A 15541-nucleotide genomic window follows, 5' to 3' on the forward strand; every position below is an offset into this window, starting at 1 on the left:
ACAAAATGGAAAAAATACTAACGAAATTCTCATATTTTAACTAGTACCATTTAATTAAGCCGTAATTCAACTCACTGCTAACGCTGAAACACTATCGGATGCTTCTATAGGTCAATTCACTTAATTCTAGTATAGCGAGTATAGGTTCATTATAATCGTTTACATTGGACGTCAATCCAAATCATTTCAACAAAATCATTTCAATGAACACAGCGATAATTAATACTATTCCAGACAGGCCTTTCCTCTTTAAAAATGATGTATACTGTGTATTCGTGACCCCCAAACCGTCACAGATCATTTTTAATGAGCCATTTTGTAGCTACTTAACAATTAATTTGTCGACGAAATAAAATAACTACAGAAAATCAGACATGGACGTCGAAAGATATGTCGCTATAGTTTGGTATGGTCGACCTCTGATTTTTGGGAGCCTAATTAATGCCAGTGCCGAGGAAAGATCAACCGATCTGCCAGCACAGTGTCATAATGCTGCAGCAGCATAGGAGCTGTCCCTGGTGCTGACACGTTAGTGTTGTCTATTGAATTTTAACAAAGCCTGCAGAATTACATTGTTTCTAAAACGTAGAATTACAACAGGTTTAAAAAGATAATTCTTGTAAGAAAAATGAAATTTTGCTCAAAATGTTGTCAGACTGGCAAATGAATGGACGTAGGGACACACAGACAGACGTACTGATAGATAGATAGATAGATAGATAGATAGATAGATAGATAGATAGATAGATAGATAGATAGATAGATAGATAGATAGATCTCTCAATTTATGAAAAATTGAAGTGTTTGATATTATGAAAATAATATTATAGCATTTGCTATGTGTTGTTAAACAACATAGTAGCTTAAAGTAACATTTTTTGTTTTTACAATTGTCTTCAAGAAAATCGGCAGTTTTTTTCATTTGGTATCTATCCATATTGGCATCTTCTTTGCTCTGCAAAATGATGTTGTCTTATGGTAAAATGAAGTGTCAAATTACCATATTGCTATAACAAACCTCCTAAACCTTGCAGCCTGCCAGGTAGCTATCTACTGCCCTATTAGAGACTAATGAATTCAAGTAACTTTACCAACGTATTGATACTTGCTTTTACGCTTATTCGTATTATTTTTATTTTGTAATATACGTGTAACATCAAAAACTAAAGAGTATTAGATATTTAAGGATATTAAAGACGAATGCTTATTGAAATGTTTATTCTCCGGCTTTAGCTGTACAATAAAATTTTATTTTTCCTAAAAGGTCTCACAAAATCTAATAATCCAAATTCACTTTCAGAAATTAAACAAATGTTCTTAGCGGCTGAAAACTGCAGATTTTCATGGCAAGCGTACATTTGCGATCAACAATATAAAATTTTATTTTTAAATATAGTCTCTTGTTTATTTAAATGAAACTTGTGTTTAACAGCAATGCAACCAGTAATTTAGATACATGTTACTTATAAAGAACAATAAAATAATAGTGATTGACAAATATGACCAATAAATAACAGATAGATAGATAGATAGATAGATAGATAGATAGATAGATAGATAGATAGATCATTATATGGTCAGTAGTCCTCATCATTTTTGGAGATACATTTGTAATGTAAAAGTATGTTTCTCTGTTAAATCAGAACAAACCATAGACTATGAAATAACATCATGCAGGTTTTTATTGTGCAGATCAGAAGAATAACCATTTCATTTACACTCCGACAATGATGTTAAAACACCTTATTTCTAAATCTGTGTAAATGCCTTTGTATATAGTGTTTTTTATTTTTAACGCCTCCTCCAGAAAGATGTATTTGATGAGTATTACCTCTTGTCACTTAAGTTGTAGAATTTAACATCGGATACATCTTGCCTTTTACATTTATCAGTAAAACCTTGTTACATCTTTTTTTATTATTGTGTTGTACTATGGCGCCGAGATTATCATTAACGCAAAGTCCATACTGTGATAAGAAACTGTAATCTTTGAGGAACATTCACCTAAGCGCAAAGAAAGCAACAAAAAACTTACGTTTTTTGACTTTATAATGCAATAGTGTTATACGTCGTATTACGGATGTATAAAATGCTGAATACAGCAACAACATTTAGCAAACAAATTGATTATGAACTGCTTTTTAAAATTTGTTGATTAAACATAAATAATGTACGGTATAAACGAATCCATATGTGTATTTCTGCTTAGAATATAATCACAAATAAAAATACATTTGTATATGATTAAAATGGTAACTGAAAAATTAATATTTATTTTATTTTGTGTTCATCATTCTTCAATAAATCCACTCAAACTTAGCCACCAGTCCTAATAAATTTGATTGAAAAGTGCACGATTTTTCCTCCCAAATTTATTTTTAAAAAAGATTTAACATGTCTATGATATCAAAAATTACAACTCTTATTTCTAGTTAAATAACAGATATTAACCAAGCTTATATTTTTCTTTCCGTTTTCCAAGTGGAATACAATTTTACATAATTAATACTTTAATATTAATTATAGCCAAAAGAGCTTAAATTCATTGTCCATGGAAAAGCTACGCAGTTTACGTTTTGCATTCACCACAATCCGAGAGATTCTGACACTTCATGCATATGGTTCTAAGTGCTTTAAACCCAATTAGGGGCGGCTGACACACAATCCTATTCATCCCAATCATCCCCTGAATACATTTGCCTAGAAATGAACTTCACAAATAGAAGCTGTAGTAAATGTGCTTAACAGCAAGGAAAATCGAATTGAGTGACGAGCTCATTCTGGAGCGATCGAGTGAGAAAAGGTATGAATTTATAAGGTACACCGAAACATTTCAATTCAGACTAAACTTTACTTTCTTTTATCCGTGGCTTTTCAACCGAAAAAAGTGAATCTAAGTTAGGGAAATCTGTCTTAAAGGGGAAAGCTGACTTTGTGCAAGCTTTGAATATTTCAATGAAGCCCTCTTCCTTTTCAGGGAGTGTTTAAAGAAACGCGAGCATGCTTGAGCTGCATTGAATCGGTTGTCACTTACTTCGCCAGATTCCTAATGCGATTTTGAATATTACTCTGGGTTAAAATCCCAATCATGTCATCTGGTGGGATTCCCATACAAGCATAATTACTATTCAAATGCTGACTTAATATCCCACCCGCATCTCCTCTATGCTGCACAGCTGGTCGAGGCTTCCCTCTCTGCAGCTTGCGAGTCCCCCTTTACTACAAAAACGAGGAGGCAAATCAAATAAAAATTAATCATGCGGAGCACACATTAAATACTCATAAAATAACATTTGCTAAACGGCCGCAGTCGACAATGATTATTTTAAAGCGTCACTTCTTATAGTTGTTTTTAAGCTTAAATGAGAGAAAACGCATTTTAGCATGTGGAAATGGCTGCATTAGGCAAATACATTTTTCAATTAAAATCGAGAGTGAAATGAGTTACTTGTGTCAAAAGCGGTAATTCAGAAACATATGCAATATACAACGGCTTTTTATGTTTATAGAACATCTTCATTTATTTTGTAACACAACATTTGGCGAAATTGAAGATGTATAATTATATTGATGAACGTAAATGTTTACGCTTGTTCTGAAGTAGTACTCTTAGTACCACAGTTCGATTTTGACGGTTCAAAGTCATTAACTACAGCGTAAGGAGAAAATAGCATTACATAAAAGAGAAAAATCGATACATACAGATCTTTGCTTCAACTCTCGAAGAAATCACAAAAGATTAAAGATCCATAGTTATGGTTAGAAAATTTTTTAGAACATTTAACATTAAATCTGAGTTACATTTTTGCATAGAGCATCACGCATACAGTAATACAGTATGTATATTCTGGGCTGCAGTGAGAAATTATATATATATATATATATATATATATATATATATATATATATATATACTGCGTGTGATTAAATATTATATAATATAATGTCAAAGATGGACAATGGATATGGAGTTGAAACCCTGGACATGACTGTTATTCGCACGTTTTCTCCTTATTAATGTTGATTTCTGTCCTGTGTTTCATGCATTCATTGTGTACGAAATACATGCGTCCTAGGTTATGAATAACTGTGACAATATACCTTATAACGAACTGGAATCATGCCCTTGTTTGGCTCCCATCTTGCGCTCACTTCTTCACAGCGTTTCCTGAAACCCCGAAATAGATAAATGAGTCTGAAATGGATATAATATAATATAATATAATATAATATAATATAATATAATATAATATAATATAATATAATATAATATAATATAATATAATATAATATAATATAAGACTATAGGCCCTGGGTTTAGTTCACAGCGTTGTAGATATCTGTGTTCATTCTTCATGTTCTCCCTGTGTTTGCATGGCTATATTTGCCGTGTAAATAACATGTGGGGACATGTTTGATTGCGGTGGACTGACATCCCTTCCTTGCTTGGCTGCTGCTTTGCGCTTAAAATTGTAAGAACAGACTCGATTCTTCGTGACCTTCAATGAAAAGCGGAGTTTAGACAATGGCAGGACTTCATAACATTACTGCCGTTAAAATACAGATATGCAATTTAAAATATTAGGTTAATTGAAATTCAAAGGAAACGTATACATATGACAGATCTATCTATCTATCTATCTATCTATCTATCTATCTATCTATCTATCTATCTATCTATCTATCTATCTATCTATCTATCTATCTATCTATGGATAATTTTATTTAATATTCTGAATTAAATTATTTTTAAACTCTCTATATAAATAATCGTACGTTATCTATTTTATTTGATAAAGACAAACGGACTTTTTTTTAGAATCTTCAGCCCCTTACCCTGGCGTTCACCTCTTCGTATAAAAGCACACTATTCGATGTTAACAATATTTCTGTCGTTTTGTATCCTAAATGTCTCTATACCCTTTCTAACCTCGCTGGCTGTATACCCAGGCATTCCCGCTGGGCTCAGTGTAATGCTGGACCTTCTGTGCGCTGAAACAGTTTGATGAGTTGAATGGAGCTCCCTGGTGGGACATTGCTCTCTGCAACTGTGTCTCTTTTGGTAGTTGTTGTTCTTCAACATCCATGCCTCATTATGTGGCAACCTGTTAAATCAAAACCCTACATTTAAGGAATAGTCTATAGATGAAGCAATACTTTGGACATTAAAAAAAAAGAGTCTATCTCACAAAGGTAACTGCTCTCCGCTTTGGCAGAGAAACAAGTGCACTTTAAGTCTATAAAAAAAGAGTAGTGGAATGTTTTGATTAAGTCCGCAACATTGTCCCAGAATAAAGCTGAAACCATGTAATTAATGTGTCTTTTTAAAGGGGACAATACAGTCGTTCAAGCTATTTAATTTCATTTAATTTTCCATCCCATTTGCTTCGAACACTGCTTTCACTTTTAACACCCAGCCTTTCATTTCGACGCTTGCTCCAGTGAGCACATTAGATTGGTTTCACCCTTGCTTTTTCGGAGAAGAAAAATATAAAAGAAAATGTCTTCCTTCCCTCTTTTGTGAACAATTTATTTCAGTTGGAGAACTTCAACTTTGAGCCACAGGACAAGAATAAAAATTGGATGGCTGGTGTGAATGGTCTAGAAAGCAGTCTTTTCTTTTTTAGGTGGATGGGAACCAGTCACAAATGGCAACATTAATAAATAACTTTCTTCACAGTCCGTCTTTACATGGTTCTATTGATAAAATTGTTCGCGTGTCGTTCACGCTCTTTGACTCATTAAGGACGGAATAGAGTGGCTCCCCAAATAGAGCAGTGGGATACCTTTGCAACCAAAAAGTCTCCACCTTTGCTCTTCCAATTTAAACTAAGTGTCATCCTAAAGTCGTCAGGGCAGAGGTTATAGGGACATGTTCATGGCTTAAATTTATTGCCCTCAGCTCCTTGTTTTTTCATTCCTCTTTTCGGCTATTCATGCTGTTGATCAAAGGGGTCAAACATAGTTTTTCATTCCCCGTTGCAGTCACAATCGGGTTCTCTGGTCATTTCCCAGACCTATAGTGCATACTGGTCTCCTAACGTGTTGTGGGGGCTTATGATGAAGAAAAGTAATGTCAATAGGCCATTCTTGACATTTATACACCCGGTATGTTTCACCCTTTCTGTTTTACAGTGAATCAGTGACCTAAGACATTTGTAGGTTGAAAGGCATGGGTCTTCAATAATGCCATCATCACCTACCGTATATTGAAAAACTTCATATATATAAACCGAACCTTAATAACATGAGTTATGAGACGAGTTTGAAACAAAGCTTATTAAAATTTGAAATATTGCGATAATTAAGATGTTCTAAACTTAATCGAAGGAATATATATATATATATATATATATATATATATATATATATATATATATATATATATATATATATATATATATGTGTGTGTGTGTGTGTGTGTGTAAATATATATACACACCCATTTACACACACACATATATATAAATATATAAATGTTCATATATATGCATACAACATCTAAACATGTTTCTATATAATGTGCGTAACGCGAGGCTTATATTATCATGAATTTAAGTTTTTTATTGCGTTATTATTGTATATGTAAATATTTATTTTGAACATAACATAAACACCGTTATATGCATATTTTCAATTATATCCCGTATTTATGGATCGACCTTTTGTAGGAAGAGTCAACATCAGTTCATCGAAGTTAAACTTTTATTCGAATTGCTAAGATAGAAAAAAGTTTTATATTAAAAGTACATATGGATATTAACAAGAGTGCGTGTAAAATATATGCAATGCTATTAATGGAAGAGTTAACTGATCTTTAAACTGCATTATTATTTTTTTTTCAAATATAAATATCCGTGTTTATCGTAAAAAAATAAAATGATCTATCTATCTATCTATCTATCTATCTATCTATCTATCTATCTATCTATCTATCTTTAAAAAGGAACAAAAAATAACATTCACGTGAGATCTCGCAGTTTTAAGGAATAATAAATGCGGGTTTTTTTAAATATTTACTTCAAGGAGAAAATGCGTAAAATGTTTTTGAAACTCGCAAATCTTGCATACTGTGTATAACCGATTTCGGTTCTCATAACGCCTTTGTACTTATAAATAGAATGAGGCAGCTGAAGAAATTACGCCAAAAGAAGACTAGACTAGGAAACCAGAGTGTGAAATGAAGAGATGGTGGTTACTTGAAAACTGTTGCTATTTTTCTGGTGCTTTCTCCTCAAGTACCTGCCCCAGTTCTGTGAGGCACACGCCAGGAATCAATAGAAGTTAACAAGTCTTCCAAAACATTCCCGCTGTCTTTGTTAACTGAGCCTTACAATAAAGCCAGGGAAAGGAAATAAAGATCTTTGAAGTATATTAAACCTTAAAAGATTCAGCCAAGTAGATTTAAAGTAGTCACCGATTTTCAAAAACTGGTTTGTCCGTGAACAAAAAAGGAATAAAATTTATGGAGAAATTATACAGTGGATTTGTCACTTAAAATATCGAAACTGTCTTGGGGACAATGCCACATGCTGAGGATTAATGATCCTTCCAGACCTTTGATTCATCTGATCCTTTTCTTTGCCCTTGACAAATTGGATTTTAGGAATGGGAAGGTCGCCTGGCCCATTGTTTTCTGACCATTTCGAACAGTTCATTATGCAGTAGGGTTAGGGAAAGTCTCCATGTGACCCTCTTGGAAAAATCTCTGCAGCTGCTAAAAGAGCCAAACTCTCTCACCGAACTGTGCGCCCTAGTGCGTTAATGTGCCAAGGGGTACCCTCCTGTTCCAGTTGAAAAGCCGGCGCACATACACAGCCGCGTCACTTTGCAGGCGGAGATAAGCCTGTCTTCATCTCTCTGTCTCAGCCCGTCTCAATCAGTCCATCCTTGTTTGGTCTTCCTCGTTCTGATTATTTTCTTATCTGAGCCAACATGCTAACAGCCAGGTCTCCGGCCATTAGCGTGTGCGCGGAGAGCATCATCCCAGCCGGGCTGAGGTTTGGGCCGGTACCTGGGAATTTTAAACTTGGCAAATACATGACGGACCGCAGAGAACCTGGAGTTAAGAAAAAGGTAAGTCTATTTAACTTTTTTTTTCAGTTTCGAAAATCTGGCTGTTAACTTTATTTTAAATATCTCTCTGTTTTGGAAAATGTATCAATTGGCATATAACGAAAACTGCAGGGTTATTCCCTAAATCTGTTTGATTCCGATTTATTAATATAGGTAAATAATGCAATTATTAAATGTACGGATTTAAAAATCAGAATTACTTTCAGGTAAAAGCAAACAAATTATCCGTATTATTATAATTAATTGTATGACCTGTCAAATTCTATTAATATGGCTAAGGTATTGCCTAGCGTTGTCAGTTTCGGAACAGTTGATTTATTATAGGGAAGACCTCGAATCGGAACATCAACATAGCCTCAAGAGTTTCATTGGAAAATTCAATTTTTAATAAACCGTTTCAATTTGTATTTATTTTTATGTGTTTTAAAAGTTTACCTTTTCAGCATACAGAAACGACAGTATAACTGCAGCTTTTATTCTATGGATCAATTGTAATATGATCTTGCTTTTTAAATTCCAAACTCAAAATACTAAAATCAATATACAAATTATTTATAAAATAAGCAGAAACTGGAAACATGTTGCCCTCCAAATTTTATTTTAAGATTTAAGCTATTTTATTTATAGTTTTTGGAAAGGTAATTAATTTGATTTTTCATTTTCTAATCATTATGAATTATAAAAACGAAATAATGGAAATGATCTTTTTTAACATCCTTATTTTTATTTTCGGTAAAAAGTTTAACTGAACGCTTGTAGTGCTATAATCAAATACCCATCTATTCGTAACCTGTCAGTTATTTTATGAATCAATATCCACTGCAGACACGTCCATATTTGTTTGTAAGCATTTTAATACATAGTTTGTATGTTTAATTATTTATTGTTTCAAAGTTTATGCTTTCCTCTACTTTGTTGATGCTCTTATTCCTGTTTTAATTGCGAGGTGTTTTACCATACACCTGTACTACATTACACAGTTCCCACGACAAATAATAACAACGAGACAACTGCCGTTTGCAACAGATTTACTCTAGCAGTAAAAATACAACTTTCTGGTCTTTTAAATATGTTTGCTTTAAAATGCACCGAATTAAGTTTAAAACCTCCCAAGACTTTGCTTTGTCAAAACCGTGTTCTCCATTGAGGATTTCAAAGAAAACAATTTGGTAAAGCTTCGGAGATACAACACCAGAACACCCCGCACTGTTATTTTAAGATGTTTTCATATCTCTGTGTACGCAACGTAGAATGTTAAATGCAACTGTACCGCTGAATACCGAGGCCAAGAAATCTGCTAGCAGTGGTTCTAGGAAGGCGTAAAGGGGGAGGAGTGGAGGTTGTTAGTGACACGATGTTAGGTGGGTGGGGGATCTGGTTGATGTTTGTGGGTCAAAATACATAATCTAATTGGGGATCTGCTTTGAATAGGTGCGACTGCTAAGGGGGGACTTTGTGGACGAAACTGGCAGTGCCGTTCCGGAGTGGATAGGGTTAATTCGTGCCGCAAGAAACGGTCAAGAACAGAACCTCGAAGCCATAGCAGATCATCCCGGAGGACAGGTAATATTTATATACACATACATGTTTTTTCCTACCATTTCACGCAACAGAAGTTAATTAAGGTTTATATTAAGAAGCATTTATTTACATTACATTCTCCTTGTTTCTTTTTTAAAACAGGTATTTTATAGAACACTAAGAGAAATTCAATTGGGAGAGGAGCTAGCGGTGTGGTACTCCAACTCACTGGCTCAGTGGTTCGACATTCCAACTACTGCTACGCCAACTCACGATGAAAAAGGTACACTTTGTTCTTGATGCAATTCTATATTTTGAGCAGGAATACTTATTGAAATAAAAAAAATATTTATTAAATGTAAGCGCGCCTGCGCTCAAACACGCACAAACATCTAATAAATACAAGTAATAAAGAATGATATTGTAATTGCATTGCTGTGTGATGTGAGGAGTCAAAGATATATGTATGCCAATACCTTTTACAAACCATTTTATATAATTAATTATTCTTTCAACGCTTTATCTTTATTAACTAATCATATTAATCAATTGATTCAAAAGTATTCAAATATTTTATATACTGTGGAGTCATTATTATTATTATTATTATTACATCCATGCTTGAGTTGATTTTTACAAGTCTGTCAATATCTAAATGTTCAATTATACAGTTGTTCTTATAGATCGTGTACAATTAAAAGGCAACAAACAGTCTATTCGTTAAACTTGTCAGATACATTATAATCTAAATAAACAATGTGTGTCAAAAATTTGCTTGAGATTTGCAAACGGATGAAAGACAAGTAACATTATTTGTAAATTACTACATTTGCCTATATTCGTTTAAAGAATGCTGACCGTTATAATTATACTAATACTAATATATATATATATTAGTATGTAATAATTGGGATTATTGTTACTAATTTTCTGAAAAACTTAAAAGAAATAATAATTAATGACATTATGAATTTCTGCACATTTATTTACCTAATTTAATGTCAGTTTCGCATCGATCTCAAACGCGCTTATTTAATGATTGCTTAAATGCTGATTACGTTAACCAGCGTTAATCATTAAAAAAGTGTATTTTAACGTAGCACACTCTGTTATGTTTTGAGCGCCCAGACCTAAATCAAAAGTTACAGGGTGATAATATTAAATAATCGATTACTGAGGGATTCGGCGTATACAGCGTGTTATGTAAATATTTTTTTTAAATAACGATTTAATTGCGTTAAAACACAGTGTTCAGATACGTCGGTGAAAGGGCAAATCATTTGCTAAAATGACTAAAGGGTGGAGAAAAATAAAGGATTTTTAGCTAGAATCCTACTTAGTTACGTGACACTAATACGGGGAAATTTTAGGTTAATAGGATTACAGAAAAGAATACTAGATAAGGCGTCTAAAGGATCTATATGAAGGATTTACCAGACACTCCCCTAATGGCAACAAGTAAAAAAAAAAAGTTCACTTTCGGCTTTACTAGCAGAGCTTTCAGTAGCTTCCTATTATGGACACAGTAACTCAGCAACTTGTTAAAACGCTTAAAGCTGTCTTTATTCTCCTTGTTAAATTGAAGCCGCTACATGTAATACTTCGGAATGCTTACTAGGTGCGTTTTTTTCGCATTCTCTGCGGGACTATCCTACTACTAGGAAGCTGATAACGTAATAAAATTAAATTGAAGGATCCGCTGTTCGGTGGACTAATCGAAATTGCTCATAAGGCAAATGCTTAGTCTATTAATACCTGTCAGTTATTAGCCGTAGTAGAAAACCGAATAAATGCGTATAAAAAGCTAATTTGCAATTAATGTTATGTAATTCACTTTATTTCAAACTCATAAATTAGAAGCGTGTTTTACGGTAACTTAATGTCACAAAGGGTATTGTTATTTAATGAATGGTAATGCTTATATAGCTCGTATATTGCATGAATTTGTAACGAGTTTTCTTTGCTATAAATACTGTTTTTGGGCCAGTATAGCTGGGATCCTTGACATACGCTTCCTATTCTTTCCCATCAACAGATGGGCCAACTGTATTGTCTGCAGTGCCCTGCGATTTCAAGCAACAGCTGTTATCACTTCCACGGAAAAGAAATAGTGCATCAATGGACTGCTGCTCTGGGCCAGATTGGCCTTGCTCATTTGTGGATTTCTACACCAATGCTTAACGCACAAACACGCACGGTATATACGATGCCTTACCAGATATACAATAACAAGGGCCCTGAGGTCTCATCCTGCCAGGGATATGGGTTCAATCGCCAGCCCTGCACTCTTTGTCACCGGTCTTGACGACTCTTTTCGGTACATTTTAACACGCCCTTTGTTATTTTTGGTTAAAAGCGATTTTAAACTGTCCCAACAAGAGTGATTTTGGATGTGCCAAGCATTTTAGGGGTAGACTGTACTCGCTGTGAACTTGTGATAAAACGGTGGATAGATGAATAACGAGACAGTTGGGTTGCAGCACGTTTAACAGCGGCCATGATTGGTCATCCAGACGCGAGAAACTGTTATCTGAAGAGAGGATGCCGATTATTTTAGCGTCATTTTAACTGGGACGTATTCAGAAAAATATATATTTCAAATATCATTTGCGTGCTTTTAATACGTTTACAGAGGGGCTCTTATACTATGAAATGTCATTTTCTGAGAAAAAAGGTCATTTAGAGATTTATATCTGTTATCATTTAGACCTTTATAAATGTTTTACTTATATAACTTCATACATTATTTTAATTGGGATTACAAACCAGTCTATAAAATGTATCTTAGTTTTAACAGTACTAAAGATAGCAAAACATACCGAAAAGCAAGTCTTGTAGCAGACTATATGGCAAAATGTTACTATTAAATGCAATGGAATCTGGTATAAATGGTTGAATACTTTGCAAAGCCAAACGCACTTGCACACAGAAATGTCCATGTCTGAGAATTGAAAGATATCATTTTGCGTAACTCGTTTTATCTTTTATTCATTTTTAGGAGAAGAAAGGTACATCTGTTGGTACTGTTGGAGAATATTTAAGTATCCCAATACTCTGAAGGCGCACATTCACTTTCAGTGCTCACTGACGAATGGCCGAGGCTACCTAGCTAACGAGCCGAGCCGAAACACCGAAAGCTACAACCGATCTCCCAAATCAGCGGACATAAACACAGCCGGTCATTTAAGAAACGGCCATAACCAGAACTCTGCAACTGTGGACCATAGCAAGAGGACAGCATCGTCATCGCCGTTTTTAAGCAAATCCGGAATAATTAAGAAAACGTCTGGACCAGAAGAACAGGACAGGGCATTAGACATGAGTGTGAGCTCCGCAAGAAACCCTAATCATCTCCTTGGTTTGGGCGGAGGTGCTTCGTCAGTTCTGAACACAATGGGGTTCCATCCTGGAATCCGCTCAGCTTTTAAGCCTACGGGGCTATCCAAGGTCCCTCCATCGGACTTACCCAGAGACGACAATAACGTCAAGCCGAATGGTCTTGGATTTAGTAAACTTCTGGGAAACATTAAGACATCGCGCTCAGTGACTGATACCATAGCGGGCAACCATACATCCAAATGTGTCCACCCCATTGAGGCCTCATCGCCAGTTTTGCCCTGCAACAATTCTATCAGGGGCTTTCCTGTTTTTCCACATTTTGAGGAGACGTCGGCATTCAAACACGTTGATAGCCGGCTGCCCCCGGGGCTGTCTCCGTCTCGCTACTCGCAGATTTCATCCGGTTTGCATTTTGAGAGGTTCTCGATTCCCCAGTTTGATGGAGTCAAACCGTACAGTGGAGAATGTAACATCCCCATTATGCCCTTCACGGTCTATAACGGGGAGCTGCTGTACAGTTCCCCATACTACCCCCTTAAGTTTCACTTCAGCAATTTAATCAAGTACCCAGATTCGGTGTCCTACTTTGGAACTCCAGCACTTAATCCTGACCTGAGCTCAATCACGAACATAGACAGAGAGATCGCCATGCACACACAGCAACTGTCTGAAATTGCAGTTGAGAAAAACCGGGCACGACTCGATGCTATGCCCAGCGCAACCTCAAGCTCCGGCAAGCCCAAAAAGGGGCACCTCTGTCTGTATTGCGGAAAACTGTACTCTCGCAAATACGGCTTGAAAATACACATGCGAACTCATACTGGTTACAAGCCTTTAAAGTGCAAAGTGTGCTTCCGGCCCTTTGGGGATCCCAGCAACCTTAACAAACATATCCGCCTCCATGCGGAAGGAAACACCCCGTATCGCTGTGAATTCTGCGGCAAAGTCTTAGTTCGTCGGAGAGACCTCGAGCGGCATGTGAAATCTAGACACCCGGGGCAGTCCATTAAAAAGATGGACGATAAAATGGAAAACATTTTTCAAGATCAGGAACAAAAAAGCGACAACAGCAACGACAGCGATGTTGATGTTTGTTACACCGACGATCAAAGTGATCAGGAATCAAGCAAGAACAATGGACATTAGATAAATAAATGACTTCCAGGTTATACTTGACAATTATTTATAGACTCGATGTAATGAAATGAAAGCATTATTTATGTGTTTAAGCAAAGGAGAACCCCGAAGCTGTAAAGAAAGAGTTGGGAAAGTGCCTCTGCAACAATTAATTACGCTAAAATATCTTATTTTTGATTGTATTATATATTTATAAACTCGAATTTTATTAAAACAGTGGTATATGTTTCCATTCGTGAACTGTGTTTCGATGTGCAGTACATGTAAAAAGAAAGCTGTAAGCGCGGTATTCATTTCAATAACTTAAGACCTTTTCTCAAGAAATCGAAAGCCTACTTGAATTCTACTTCTTATAAAACTGAAGACGTTTGCATTGCTAATTATTTGCATTCAGATGTGAAGTGTCCAATTACTGTGTTTTAAATGAAGCCCATGTGCAACATCTTAGTTCTACTAAGTCTTGAAATATTTTATTCGCTATCAAAGTAGAATCGGTTTTGCGATAGCCTACAATCCAATCCAAAAGCGTGCTCATTTCCTTTCTAAAAGTGTGCCTTTTATCCAGAAAGCCGGTTACGACTTCTGACATCATTTGATATTAACCGGTGGCGTCCACTGAATTCGTATGGTCAGGACGCTGCTCTTCAACCACCTGTTTTTAACATAATTTTTGATTTAACGGTCGCAGCCTTTGCTTACTTCCTCTTGAGGCTGTCGGAATATTCAGTTAACAAGAATCATGCAATAAATGTTGGTCTGTGGCGCCTTTTTACTTATCTGAGGCAATAGTTTGATCTCTGTAAATTAGGTACACGTGAAGAGCATGATTATTTTAAGCACGCAATTCTATGTAGCTGAAAGTTTATTTAGAAGTACATGTGGAAAACGTTTGTTTATGATGGGCTTTGTAAACTAAACTGTCTTTTCCTCAAGTCAAATACGTTGTCTGTTTTTTAATAAATGTTCATACAAACCTGGTTGTGTTTTGGTTTTAGTGCAATATCAAAAGTACCTAATAGCTCAAACTGCATTTACGTTCACCCACGTCACCCCATTCCTTCAACTTGTTTGTGCTATTCATTAGTCTACCCAAATACAATTAAACAAGAGCAGAAATCCGTAAACCGATACGTCGGTAAACGTAAATTTATTAAAAGGTGCTTATTTTCAGTCATTTTTTAAAAGTGGTGCGTGAGTTGGCTCTTTAAATCCAGTAGCAGTTTCCTGGACAATACATTATATGTAACTGTACCTGGCGCAGTATGTACTAAATTCTCAAGTAGCCTACTGTAATAGGTGGGTGGACGGATGAACCCGTTACAGGTGCTGAAACGTCAGTCACCACGTCTCACTGAGCAGGGCCGAACAGTAGCTCGAGTTTGTGCTCCCGCTCCGCTGGTGGGCTGGCAGACGTTAAGGTAGTTGGAGAAAAGATACAGACAGAGGCGACTTTTCCGTGAAGGTCACG

General features: G+C 35.6%; 1 protein-coding gene across 1 annotated transcript; it reads left to right on the forward strand.

Annotated features, from left to right (window-relative positions):
* The first annotated feature begins 7815 nt into the window (after positions 1 to 7815).
* Positions 7816 to 14300, forward strand: prdm13 (PR domain containing 13). Its single transcript, XM_028798920.2, has 4 exons — positions 7816 to 8076; positions 9508 to 9639; positions 9760 to 9880; positions 12596 to 14300. The coding sequence occupies exons 1-4, from the start codon at positions 7936 to 7938 to the stop codon at positions 14080 to 14082; spliced, it is 1881 nt and encodes a 626-aa protein (XP_028654753.2). The 5' UTR covers positions 7816 to 7935; the 3' UTR covers positions 14083 to 14300.
* Positions 14301 to 15541: the final 1241 nt, after the last annotated feature.

The sequence above is a fragment of the Erpetoichthys calabaricus genome, chromosome 3, assembly GCF_900747795.2.
Source record: "Erpetoichthys calabaricus chromosome 3, fErpCal1.3, whole genome shotgun sequence".
NCBI classification, from domain to species: Eukaryota; Metazoa; Chordata; class Cladistia; order Polypteriformes; family Polypteridae; genus Erpetoichthys; species Erpetoichthys calabaricus.